This window comes from Heptranchias perlo, chromosome 22 (genome assembly GCF_035084215.1).
Source record: "Heptranchias perlo isolate sHepPer1 chromosome 22, sHepPer1.hap1, whole genome shotgun sequence".
In the NCBI taxonomy this organism is placed as follows: Eukaryota; Metazoa; Chordata; class Chondrichthyes; order Hexanchiformes; family Hexanchidae; genus Heptranchias; species Heptranchias perlo.
Window position 1 is genome coordinate 19,575,586 of NC_090346.1, and position 14,138 is coordinate 19,589,723.

Sequence of the window (14,138 nt, forward strand, 5' to 3'; positions counted from 1 at the left end):
GAACCTTAAAAAATAACTTGACATTCTCTTTTTTAATTCGCAAGAATGAATGACCCATTGATGCTGATCACTTTGGGCAGGATTTTCCACTCAAGTTATGCCATCTCCCTGGTGTAATGCCAGCAGACTACAGAAAAAAAATCTTTAGGGATTGCTCTACCTCTGCCAGTTCTATGATTTTCTTTGGGAAGTTAAGGGGGAAGTTAGGCATAAATCATACCTGGGCAGACATATTGTACAAATACCAGCTAGGAGTTGTTATTTTCTAACAAAGTTTGCAAAATGTTAATGATTTCACTTCTCAAAGCTGAAATTCAGCCTACCAAAATCAAATAGTAAATTTAATTTTAAATTAAGAAACAAGTAAGAAAGGGATACTTAACTAGTTGCAAAAGGCTCAATTTGGTTTAACTCTGTCGTTACAGAAACTGATGCAGAAAGGGGCTCATGATTTTTATATGATTGGTCATATAAACAAAAGCACTGTGAGATCTCTCACCCCTAAAACATAAGGGGAGATTTTCTGCTTCAGCAGTCCTGGCTACGCCTGTCCAGACCTCATATTCAGAAACTGTGCAATTTCCCCAGTGAATGTGGTTCTGCACCAAGAGCACCAAAGTGGAACATATCCCCAGTAATGCTATTTCTGCAACATCAGTTTTTGCAAGTCTAATAATAGGAATTACACCTAGCTTTTCATTCCATCAAATACAATCTTTATCTTCCTTTGAATTTTACTTTAAAAAATGGATACATAGCTTCAGCAAAAACAACTTGTATTTATATAGCACCTTTAATGTAGAAAACTCCTAAGATGCTTCAGAAAGAAAAAAAAATGGATGCAGAGTCAGAGAAGGAGGTATCAGGAGGGGTGACCAAAAGCTTGGTCAAAAAGGTGGGTTTCCTCTTAAAGGAGGACATAGAGGTGGAGAGGATTGGAGAAGGTATTCCAGAGCATGGGCCCTTGGTGGCTGAAGGCATGGTCACCAATGGTAGGGTGAAGGAGGGAGGGGTAGCAACTGTCTGCCCCGTAGTCCTTTTCTGTAGAATATCTATACCTCCTACCTAGCAACTTCCTGCCTTCTAACAATTATTAAAGCACATCTGAAAGCATATTTGAAGGATTTTACTGAATGCAACTCACTTCTCAAGCGCTTCATCATACTCATTTACTGCCTTTTTCACAGCTTCATCATCTCGATTATGTCTCGCTTCCTGTACCTAGATGGAAAACAAGTTTTGCTATTTAATTTTGTCACACTTATTAGCAGGCTTGTTTAAACATGAAAGACACAACCTATCATTCTCCCCTGTAAGTTACAGAAGTGCAATATTAACATGACACTTCAGCAATACTACATTTTTCAAATCTATAAATCAAATCATCAATAATCTTTTCTCACAACAATAATGTAGTCTCCAATATTTGAATTAGGATTGAGATGGGTTAAACTAAATGAAGTAATGCATTTGAGAAAAGTGTTCTCTTCCATGTAAACATATATTCAAGTCCTGTTATCCACATTTAGACTCTCTTACGGTTAGATGAATAAGACACATAAAACTTGAAACTGCACACTTCCATTAACCAACGTCAGGATCAATTCAACCAGAAATTTAATCAACTGTCATAACCATACAGGGCTTGCTCAAAACTGTAACTACAAAAATAATAGTGTTCTGAAAGCAGAAGTCATTGGGGCCGATTTTCGGATGGCGGAGCGGGTGTGTTGGGGGCTCATAAAATGGCGGAATCCCGGAGCGGGTTCAGAGCCCGACTCCAACCCGCTGACTTCCGGGTTCCCCAGTGATGCGCTCGGGTGCCCGCGCAGCTCCTGAATGCGGGACTCCCGCCGGCTTTAATTGCCAGTGGGATGATCATGTACATAGTTAGGCAGATAGTTGAGAGGCCTCATTGAGTGGAGATTTTGGCAGGGGTACAATTTTGAAGGATCCTCTACGTGTTTCCTGTGCTGTGGGAAACACTCCCTGTTGTAGCAAACGTATTTCAGCCAGCAGCCAGTGGGAGATGCAAAGGATTATTTGACAGGTGGGGGGAAAACCTCATTTATTGCAGCAGGGCATTCTGGCACTTCAGACAAAGTTTTGGCTGCAAGACCTTTGTGTTTCCACTCAAAATTCTTGATTTATACCCAAAACTCTGCTGCGCAAACATATTTACCTATTTTGTGGACCCCCTCAAACTCACACCGTCAGAATGGGGGGCGCCATGGCTGTATCCATCACTTCATCCGAGGATGAGCAACATCACCAGCCTCGCCAGGCACGCTGTCCACCTCCACCACATGGAGCTCCACAACACAGTGCTGCATCACAGGCACCTGCACAACAGCACGGAGGGCAACAACAGAGAGAGCGGCGTCGCAGGAGGCACTACCCTCGCAACAGGGTCTACAGACCGAGGCTCAGCTTCCTGGACCTCTCTGAGGGGCAATGCATACGGAGGCTCAGAGTCAGTCGCCAGGTCAGTCGCAGACATCTGCAGCCTCCTTCATGGTGAGCTGCTCCCGGCTGGCCCGAGCAGCATCTCCTTACCTGTCACTTTCAAAGTCACCATTGCCATCAACTTCTCTGCCTCCGTATCATTCCAGGGTGCCACTGGGGACATCGCCGGGGTCTCTCAGTCATCTGCACACAAGTGCATTAGGCAGGTCACCGACGGCTTGTTTCGCAGGCCCTCGCACTACGTCAACTTCCCCATGGAGGACCTCAGCCAGGCGGATAGGGCAGTGGGATTCCACGCTGCGGCTGGCTTCCCACAGGTGTAGGGTGTAATCGATTGCACCCATATAGCAATACGAGCATCTCCACACGAGCCAGGACAGTCCATCAACACTCAGCTCGTTTGTGACCACCTCAAGAGATTCCTTCACGTGTGCGTCAGATACCCTGGCAGCTGTCGTGATTCCTTCATCCTCCGGGAGCCCAACATCCAGTCCCTCTTCCACGCACCGAACACCCGCAAGGGCTGGCTTCTCGTGGACAAGGGACACCCCCTGCACACGTGGCTCATGACAAAGTTTTGGCTGCAAGACCTCTGAGGAACCCCACCACCGAGCAACAGCGTCGATATAATGAGAGCCACATCGCTTCCAGGTCTACAATTGAACATGCTATAGGGCTGCTCAAGATGCGCTTCAGGTGCCTTGATTGTTCTGGGGGAGCACTTCAATACGCACCAGACAGAGTGGGACGCATTATAGTCACAACAGAGAGGGGTGCCGCTGGAGGAGGCCCCATCCACATCTGCCACCTACATTGAGGAGGAGGAGGAGGAGGCGGCGGCGGCAGCGGAGAAGCAACCCATGGGCAGAACAGCAGCTCACCTGACTGCTCGTGAGGCCAGGGAGTCACTGATATGTGAACGGTTCTCCTAACATCAGACAGTGTGCAGTGTGAAGAGTCCAGGCTTCACCACCTGGACAGAGCAATGGCCACAAGAGCCACCCCCCCACCGCCCCCTGCACAAAATAGTCCTGTGAGAGAACAGAAGGCAATATTAAGCATGATCACAGATGTTGAGGTGCTGAAGACGGGAAGGCATGTTGACATCATTTGCTATTGTGTGTGCTGAATGTTAAAGTTCTGTCACCAGCCGTTTGTCGGGTGCCAGTCTCGGCGTCTCCGACGGACAGGCACTCAAGGGTGTGGCTCAGTTCGAGAGCCTCCTGCCCTGCGTCTGTGAGGATGACCAGATGTTGCGGCCCCCCTCCGGTCCTCGCCCTCTCCCATGCATTCTGGGCTCTCTTCTCCTATATGGGGAGAAAGTAGAGAGGCGTGAGTGAATGATGGTGACGTGGCCAACCGATGAATGCATTGGTTTGGGTGAGGCTGACCGTGAAAGAGATGCATCAGAGGGTGAGCATGAGACAGAGCCATGACATTGTATGAGGATTGGGTTGAGTGGTAGTGGTGGGATGAGTAATGGGGAGGTGAGTAAGTGCAGGTAAGTTGAGGATGAGCTTTGAGTGTTTTCGAGGAGTGATATGATAGAGTAGTGTTGGCAGTGCAGAAGGAGTTGTGGGGTGGGGGCGGTGATATGGAAGATGGAGTGTAGGAGAATGAGTAAATGTACTCACTTTGGCTGACCTAGTTAGGTCATTGAAGCGCTTCCTGCACTGGATCCATGTGCGGGAGACGTTGCTGCTGCTGCTGACCTCCTCTGCCACCTCGAACCAGGCCTTCTTGGTGGCAGAGGCAGGCCACTTCCTTCCGTCTGCTGAGTAGAATATATCCCTCCTCCTCCTCACCCCATCCAGTAGCACCTGGAGTGAGGCATCACTAAATTTGGGAGCAGCCTTTCCCCCGGGCTGCTCCATTCTATAATTTTGGGTTTTTGCTCCAGGAGCAACATTGGAGGACTGCCCCTTTAAATACAGCTCCTCCAGCTGACAGCCTGTGATGTGGGTGCGCATTCCGCCCGCTGCGCAGGTTTACGACGGGAAAACCGGAAGCCACGTTAACTGACTCCAATTTACCTGCGATCGCTTGGGGAATGGACGGATTTTACTGGGCGGGTTACCACGCGCCCAATCGCCCCCCCGCTGCCATCCCGCCTCCCTGGTAATATCGGGGCCAATGTCAGCAATTTTGCAAAAGTCAGAACTCAACAAAAACAAAAACAAAAACAGACATTTCAACTTTTACAATAAGCTTCCAGTGTGTACGGCTGATGTTGCAGTGACACTTTTGTTAAAAGTGGCAGTGTGACTTAACATATTGGGCCGGAATTTGCTGAAAAAATAACAGCATGTGAATGATGCACATTCATGTGCAAATTGGCCAGCAACATTTGGCGAGGAAGAGTAACCCAATTAATTGCGAATTGTCACAATTTGCTGGATGATTTGTACCGCTCTGCCGTTAGCCTCGTGAAACGGCAGCTTGCCCATAACCTCCCTGTGTGTTTCATGGAGTTGCTGCATTTGCACATTAATTGCCCATTAAACGGCAACAGAAAATTATGTCCAGTAATTAATAGCGCAAGTACCCCTTTAACAATGTGATACTTGTCAATGATTGCCAATCAACCTCTCGGGCCCAGAAAGTGAACAATTTAAACTGTAGAGTCTCATTCCTTCAGGTTGTGAATCGTTGTTAGAGATTTTAAAAATGTCAAATCTTAAATTTAAATTTTTTTTCTTACTTTTCCTTTCTGTCTTTTTTTCCTCTCTCTTATTCCAATCTTTATTTCCCTTTCTTTATTTCATAGAATCATAGAACGGTTACAACACAGGAAGCGGCTATTCGGCCCAGCGAGCCCGTGCCTGCTCTTTGTAAGAGCAATCCAGTTAGTCCCATTTCTCGCTCTTTCACCATAGTCCTGCAAATTTTTTCCCTTCATGTATTTATCCAATTTCTTCTTAAAAACCACGATTGAATCTACTTCCACACCCTTTCAGGCAGCACATTCGAGATCATAACTATTGGCTACGTAAAAAAGATTTTCCTCATGTTGCCTTTGGTTCTTTTGTCAATCACCTTAAATCTGTGTCCTTTGGTTCTCGACCCTTCTGCCAATGGGAAGAGTTTCTCTTTATTTACTTTATCTAAACCCTTCATGATTTTGAACACTTCTATCAAATCTCCTCTTAACCTTCTCTGCTCTAAGGAATTTCTCCAGTCTATCCACGTAACTGAAGTCCCTCATCCCTGGAACCATTCTAGTAAATCTTTTCTGCACCTTCTCTAAGGGCTTCACATCTTTCCTAAAGTGCAATGCCCAGAATTGGACACAATACTCCAGTTGTGGCCGAACCAGTGTTTTATAAAGATTCAACACAGCTTCCTTGCTTTTGTAACCTATGCCTCTCTTTATAAAGCCCAGGATCTGGTATGCTTTTTTAACCACTTTCTCAACCTGTCCTGCCACCTTCAAAGATATATGAACATATACCCTCAGGTCTCTCTGTTACTGCACCCCCTTTAGAATTGTACCATTTATATTGCCTCTCCTCATTCTTCCTGCCAAAATGTATCACTTCGCACCTCTCTGCATTAAATTTCATCTGTCATATGTCCGCCCATTCCATCAGCCTGTCTATGTCCTCTTGAAGTATATTACTATCCTCCTCATTGTTTACTACACCTCCTCGTTTTGTGTCATCTGTAAATTTTGAAATTGTGGCCCGTACACCCAAGTCCAAGTCATTAATATTTATCAAAAATAGCTGTGGTCCTAGTACCGTCCCCTAGGGAACACCACTTTATACCTTCCTCCTGTCCGAAAAACAACTGTTCACCACTATTCTGTTTCCTGTGACTTAGCTAATATCGTACCCATGCTGCCACTGCCCCTTTTATTCCACGGGCTTCAATTTTGCTGACAAGTCTATTATGTAGCACTTTATCAAATGCCTTTTGAGAGTCCATATACACAACATCACGACATCAACTGCATTGCCCTCATCAATCCTCTCCGTTACCTCATCAAAAAACTCAATCAAATTAGTTAAACATGATTTGCCTTTAACAAATCCATGCTGGCTTTCCTTTATTAATCCACACTTGTGCAAGTGACTATTAATTTTGTACTGGATTATTGTTTCTAAAAGCTTCCCCACCACCGAGGTTAAACTGACTGGCCTGTAGTTGCCAGGTTTATCCTTACACCCTTTTTTGAACAAGGGTGTAACACTTGCAATTTTCCAGTCCTCTGGCACCACTCCCATATCTAAGGAGGATTGGAAGATTGTGACCAGTACCTCTGCAATTTTCACCTTTACTTCCCTCAGCAACCTAGGATGCATCCCATCCGGACCGGGTGACTTATCTACTTTAGGTACAGCCAACCTTTCTAGTACCTCCTCGTTATCAATTTTCACCCCATCCAGTATCTCAACTACCTCCTCTTTTACTGTGACTTTGGCAGCATCTTCTTCCTTGGTAAAGACAGATGCAAAGTACTCATTTAGTACCTCAGTCATGCCCTCTGCCTCCATGCGTAGATCTCCTTTATGGTCCCCAATCGGCCCCGCCCCTCCTCTTACTACCTGTTTACTATTTATTTGCCTATAGAAGACTTTTGGATTCCCTTTTATGTTAGCTGCTAGTCAATTCCCATACTCTTTCTTTGCCCCTCTTATTTCCTTTTACACTTCTCCTCTGTACTTTCTATATTCAGCCTGGTTCTCACTTGTTTTATCAACTTGACATCTGTCATACGCCCCCTTTTTCTGCATCATCTTACTCTCTATCTCTTTCATCATCCAGGCAGCTCTGGCTTTGGTTGCCCTACTTTTCCCCCTCGTGGGAATGTACCTAGACCATACCCGAACCATCTCCTCTTTAAAGGCTGCCCATTGTTGATTACAGTTTTGCCTGCCAATCTTTGATTCCAATTTACTCAGGCCAGATCCGTTCTCAACCCAGTGAAATTGGCCTTCCTCCAATTAAGTATTTTTACTCTAGATTGCTCCTTGTCCTTTTCTATAAATAATCTAAACATTATGTTACTATGATCACTGTTCCCTAAATGTTCCCCCACTGACACTTGCTCCACTTGACCCACCTCATTCCCCAGATCCAGATCCAGCAATGCCTCCTTCCTCATTGGGCTGGAAACATACTGATCAGGAAAATTCTCCTGAACACACTTCAGAAATTCCTCCCCCTCTTTGCCCTTTACACTATTACTATCCCAGTCTATATTAGGATAGTTGAAGTCCCCCGTTATCCCTATTCTATAGTTCTTCCTCTCTCTGTAATTTCCCTGCAAATTTGCTCCTCTATATCCTTCCCACTGGTTGGGCTATAGAATATACCCAGTAGAGTAATGGTACCTCTATTGTTTCTTAACTCTAACCAAATAGATTCTATCTTTGACCCCTCAAGGACATCCTCTCTCTCCAGCACTGCAATATTCTCCTTAATCAATACTGCAACCACCCCCCTCCTTTTATTCGTTCCCTATCTTTCCTGAACACCTTGTATTCAGGAATATTTAGTACCTAATCCTGCCCTTTTTTGAGCCAGGTCTCCGTTATCGCCACTGCATCATATTCCCATGTGGTTATTTGCGCTTGCAGCTCAGCAATCTTATTTACTACGCTTTGTGCATTTACACACATGCACTTCAAACCTATCTTAGGCCTTCTCGTATCTTCTCCTAGTCTGATCCCATCTAATACTGTACTAGTTCTCACTCCAGTGCTATCTGTCTCTCACAATCCTTTGTGCACCCTGTTTCTCCTTTTTAATGCTACATCCTGGTGCCCATCCCACTACCAAATTAGTTTAAACCCTCTCCCACAGCACTAGTTAACCTCCCTGTGAGGATATTGGTCCCAGCTCTATTGAGGTGCAACCCATTCGTCTTGAACAGGTCCCTCCTGCCCCAGAACTGGTCCCAATGCCCCATGAATCTGAAGCCCTTCCTCTTGCACCAGGTCTCTAGCCATGCATTAACCTGTCTTATCTTCCTATTTCTGTACTCACTAGCGCGTGGCACTGGGAGTAATCCAGAGATTACTGCCTTTGAGGTCCTGCTTTTTAACTTCCTCCCTAGCTTCTGAAACTCTAACCGCAGGACTCATCCCTTTTCTTTCCTATGTCATTGGTACCCACATGGACCATGACTTCTGGCTGTTCCCTCCCCCCCTCAGAGGGTTCTATGATGTCCTTTACGCTGGCACCAGGGAGGCAACACACTACACGGGACTCACATTGGCGGTCACAGAAATGCCTGTCTGTCCCCCTGACTTCAAATCCCCTATGACATTTCTACACTTCACTGTACCTCCCTGTGCAGTCCTTTGCCCCATGGTGCCATGCTCAGGACTGCACTTCATCGAGGTGTCGTCACCTTCTCTGGTATTCAATGCTTTTCACCCATTATCACACAGACATCTATAGCGTGTGCGTCTCCTCAGGTCTGGAAGTGCCCTGGGAATCTCTGAAAAAATTCAGAGTCGCAGTAGAACTCTGTATTACTGCTGTGCACTCAAAAACACGCCAGTCTCAAAAATCGTTATGTGCAGTCAAACTTCTCCAAGTTGCACTGACAACAGAATGAACTGCTGGTAATCACCAGAAAAAAAATGGAAGTGAAGAAGGATGGAAGAGGACCATGTGGTTAACAAACTGAAGTGTGGCGTCAGCCTCAAAGCAAAAGCATCCCAATCCCTTTTTAGAAAGAGTCTAAATCACTCAGATAGTTTTTAAGCATGTGAGGAAAAAATGTAATTAAATTCTATACAGAATCATCATGCTCACAAAAAATTTGTAATTTGAAAAACTGAGGAAACAGTTCTTTTAAATTTAAGCTAGGGCAAATCACTTCGATAAAATGACAGCGTTGTTAGTAAGAATCCAATTAAGCATGTGTGAAATTTTTGTACTATGTTCACTTAACAGTGAAAAATATCCAACCGTTATTACAGATTTTGTCCTTCCAAACTTTGGTTGTGTCTAGAGAACAATTTGAGTTGTACAAGACTTGGGAGAAGTACTGGTGATTATAGGTTTGTCACAGGTGCGGTAGTAGTTTGATAAATTAAACGTATCACATCAGCAGTGCATTAAAGCACAGTTATAATTATCACTTTCCTATAGCATAGTGGTACAAATATGCTAAATAGGCCTAGTGATAAGTGGCAATGAAGGAAACTGGCACTAAATGCACACACACCATATAGTCAACTGTTTCTGAAATTGATTAATTACCTGTTTGGTCAATTTCCGTAACTGCTCAGTGAGTTTACCTGCCATTTCATCAAACTTTCTGAATGCCTGTAAAGATGTAGAGAATCAATGATCAATTTTATCCTGTTGGAAAATGTCACTAGTATACATTTTCCATAATATCAAAAGTGAAATTACCTACCATAAGAGTATTTCATTATTTGCATGGAAACCTTTCAACTGGAAAATACTGAGGGCAACATCCTTAAAAGATATTTTCATGTCTCTGACACTATCATATCACTCATGATTCTCTATCACTTTACACATGTGAAAGGTGGTATCTTTTCTGAGAAGTAACGAAGCACATAACTTAATGAACAAAATGATAATGGACAACTAGGCCTGGATTTTTCTCCGGCAAACCACCCAATTTTGTGCAGTTCTCGAGGAATGAAGCAGGGAAAATGTAGATGGGAGGTCCATGAGACTAAAGGCCCACCACTGAATCCCTGCTGCTAACTAGCAGGGCTCTCAGTCACCCGTGCTTTACCATCCCATCACATTTAAATGACAGTGAGGGAGTGGGGCTTAGGAAACTCGCCAATTTTCCTGCCTTCCCGCTGTAGTACTGCCGATCTACAGCTAGATCAGTCCTGGTGGGCGGGCAGTAGGCTGACTTCAGAGATGAGAAGAAGGTGTTACCCAGGGAAGAAGAAAAAGCATCACCTTTCCTTAGCCTAAGTTCTCTGACCACTGGCAGCTCTCCTGAGGGCTCATTTAGAGCCATTAAAATGCTAAGTACTGGAGACCTTCAGCGGGCTTCTGCTCCCTATAACACTGGCCACTTCTCTTTGAGGTGCTGCAGCACCATAGGATTTTTCTTGTTTCAGTGTTGCATTCCCTCTGCAAAGCAGTGACACCATTGGAAGTCCTAACCTGACTCACCTCCGTGACGATACTGCTCAGAGGAAAATCTAGAACCTACAGCCAACATGTATCATGATAACTATAACTACAGACATAACTGGCTTTACTGAAAGGCACAGAATGGGACCAATTGGGCAAGTGTATGATATGTAAAAGATATTATTTTACAAAGTAGAGGACTAAGTGTGTATACCTTCAAAGAAGTTGGGCCTTTCAGGTGAGATGAGACAACTGCCTTCAAAACAGATCTACCAAAAAGCAAATCATCTAGTACAGAGATCCCAGGAAAAGAACCTGCTTGCGGATGACCTCCAAACGTGCTTTTTAAGGCTTCACATTGGCAACCCCTTGTAACTCCCTCTCATATTAAGCCAGATTGCTATTCTTTATTCACCCAAACCATGCCACATTGTATTCCTAATGGATAAGGGTGAATCTTGGGCGCTTTTATTCTCTTATCTTATTAACGCTTTCTCATACATCTAAATAGCAAAGTAATACATTCTGACCTTTTTAACACATACAAACACATCCTACTAACATGAATCAGAAGACAACCAGTAGAACGGTCATTCGTTCTTGTTGGCCATATCACCTCCATCATACACTTGTCTATTCCTCTCTACAATATTTTTGAAGAAGCTTTAACCCATTATTTTACACAGGTTAACATCTCAACTAAGATGATGAAGAAGAATTTGAAAAGAACAAATTAAGCATTCAGACCTATTATCCCACAGTGTTACTTTCAAAGCCTATATAATTAATCATATTTACACTGTGCTTAATACGTGAGAATATAATTGTATTAGGTGAAGTAGAAGGCATGTTTTAGAATTCAAAAGAATATTTAAGACCTTTAGAGGTAAAACAAGTTCTCACCTCTTCTGGTGCTGTCTGACAGGTTATCATGGCGTCCAGGAACTCGTACAAGTACTGTACAATAAAAAAAATCCAGATAATTATACAGACATTAATCAACCTTGAAAAGTATTAATATAGTCAGTCATGCCAATTTTGATATATATTGAGAGAGTGCAAATCAAAAGTATAATTAACCGATTTTAAGAACTTAGGCATAGAACGTTCTAGAAATATACTACTTTTTGTTTTCTGGCTAGCATTCCAAAGGTGCAAGTTACAGAAGAATTTACAAAACTGAAAACCTACATGAGCAAGTAAAATAAAAAATCCATGGATCTGCAAAGTGCTGTGGTGGTGCTGCACAGTGAATCTCCAACATGATAAGTCACAGAGGGATAGAATGTGGGATCACACCTTAACACTGAGTTCCTGATCTTAGACTTGCCTCCATGGAGACCTACCAAGCAGACGCCACATGTCACCCCACCACAAGTGGGAGGGAATGGAAAGGAGAGTTATCCTGGGTCACTCTCAGACACCTCTTTGCAGCTAGCTTCATAGCAGCAAGAGGTCACCTGCCTGCATTCCCAGCTAACAATGGTGCATGGTTCAGTAAATGGGTTATTGGAGAAAATACTTGAAAAAGAATAAACTGACTCATTTCAGTTCATTTGTTGACAATTCAAGAACCCATATATGTTTTACACATGCTGATATCATTTGTGGGCAAAAAGTAGCACAATTTCCTGATTCTCCCCTCATTGCTATCTGATGATGCTGCAGTTCCAGGGTATTGAAACCCTGCAACATGCTGTGGGCAGGAATTCCCTATCTCGTAAAACAACTGGTGGGTGAAAGAGTGAGCAATACTTGAATGGTCTCTATAATAGAAACTGCCTGTCATAGATGTGAAAATGTGCAGGCTGGCAAGTGCAGAAGTTGAAGACATGGCCAATTTATAAGCAATCCTAAAATTTACTTTATTTCCACTCACTCACAAGATTTCACATGGGGCTTTCTAAACACAGCTCCTATAACCCAGAATCATAGAATTTTACAGTACACAAGAGGCTATTCGGCCCATTATGCTTGTGCCAGCTCTCTGAAAGAGCTATCCACTTAGTCCCATTCTCATGTCCTTTCCCCATACCCTTTGAATTTTTTCTTTTTAAAATATTTATTAATTTCTCTTTTAAGAGCTATTATGGATTCTGCTTCTACCACTGTTTCTCGTAGGTTACTGTGCGTCCTAACAACTCTTTGTGCAAAAAAAATTCTCCTAACCTTTCCCTTTGGTCTTTTGTAATCTTAAACTTATATCCACTTGTTACCAACTCACCGACTAGTGTAAATATATTTTCTGTATGACTAGTTTTCTGTATTTACCTTAATAAATCCCTTATTAATTTTGAATACATCTATCAGATCTCCTCTGTGCACTAATGAAAAAGGCCCCAGCTTCCTCATAACTAAAGTCTCTTGTCACAGGGGCAATATCATAGTATCACAGTAGGTACAGCCGGGAGGAGGCCATCGTGCCTGTGCCAGTTCTTTGAAAGAGCTATTGAATTAGTCCCAATCCCCTGCTCTTTCTCCATAGCCCTGTAATTTTTTTTCCCTTCAAGTATTTATCCAAGTCCCCTTTAAAAGTTACTATTGAATCTGCTTCCACCACCCTTTCAGGCAGTGCATTCCAGATCATTACAACTCACTGCATAAAAAAAAATGTTTCCTCATGTCGCCTCTAGCTCTTTTGCCAACTCCTTAAATCTGTGACTATGGTTACTGACCTTTCTACCACTGGAAACAGTTTCTCCTTACTTGCTCTGTCAAAACCATTTGTGATTTTGAACTCCTCTATCAAATCTCCCCATAACCTTCTCTGTTCTAAGGAGAACAACCACAGCTTCTCCAATCTCTCCACATAACTGAAGTTCCTCATCCCTTGTAAATCTCCTCTGCACCCTCTCTAAGGCCATGACATCCTTCCTAAAGTGTAGTGCCCAGAACTGAACACTCTGGCTGAGGCCTAACCATTGCTTTATAAAGATTTAGCATAACTTCCTTGCTTTTGTACTCTATGCCTCTATTGATAAAGCCCAGGATCCCATATGCTTTTTTAAACAGCCTTCTCAACTTGTCCTGCCACCTTCAAAATTTTGTGTATGTGCACCCACTTTGTTCCTGCACCCCTTTAAAATTGTAACATTTAGTTTATATTGCCTCTCTTCATTTTTCCTTCCAAAATGCATCACTTCACACTTTTCTGCATTACATTTCATCTGTCATGTGTCTGCCCATTTCAGTAATCTCTCTATGTCCTCCTGAAGACTGTTACTATCCTCTTCACTGTTTACTACATTTCTAAGCTTGGTGTCATCTGCAAACTTTGAAATTATGTCCCTTATACAGGTCCACGTCATCAATATATATCAAAAAGAGCAATGGTCCTAATAAATGAGCCCTGGAAGACACCACTGTATTCTTCCCCCCAGTCTGAAAAACAATCGTTCGCCACTACTCTGTGCCTCTGTCCCCTAGCCAATTTTGTACTCACACTGCCACTGTCTCTTTAATCCCATGGGCTCCAATTTTGCTAACAATCTATTATGTGGTACTTTATCAAATGCCTTTTGAAAGTCCATATACACAACATAACTGCTCTACCCTCATCAATCCTCTTCGTTACTTCATTAAAGAAC

At 43.3% G+C, this 14,138-nt stretch overlaps 1 protein-coding gene across 3 annotated transcripts in view; it reads right to left on the reverse strand.

Annotated features, from left to right (window-relative positions):
- Window positions 1–14,138, reverse strand: part of ift70 (intraflagellar transport 70) — a 155,791-nt gene that overhangs the window by 37,880 nt on the left and 103,773 nt on the right. For all 3 annotated transcript variants that reach the window (XM_068003109.1, XM_068003111.1, XM_068003110.1), the window contains exons 11-13: window positions 11,455–11,508; window positions 9,685–9,750; window positions 1,145–1,221 (exon numbers count right to left, since the gene is read on the reverse strand). In XM_068003109.1, the coding sequence (XP_067859210.1) occupies window positions 1,145–1,221; window positions 9,685–9,750; window positions 11,455–11,508 (197 nt within the window). The remainder of the gene's footprint in view (window positions 1–1,144; window positions 1,222–9,684; window positions 9,751–11,454; window positions 11,509–14,138) is intronic.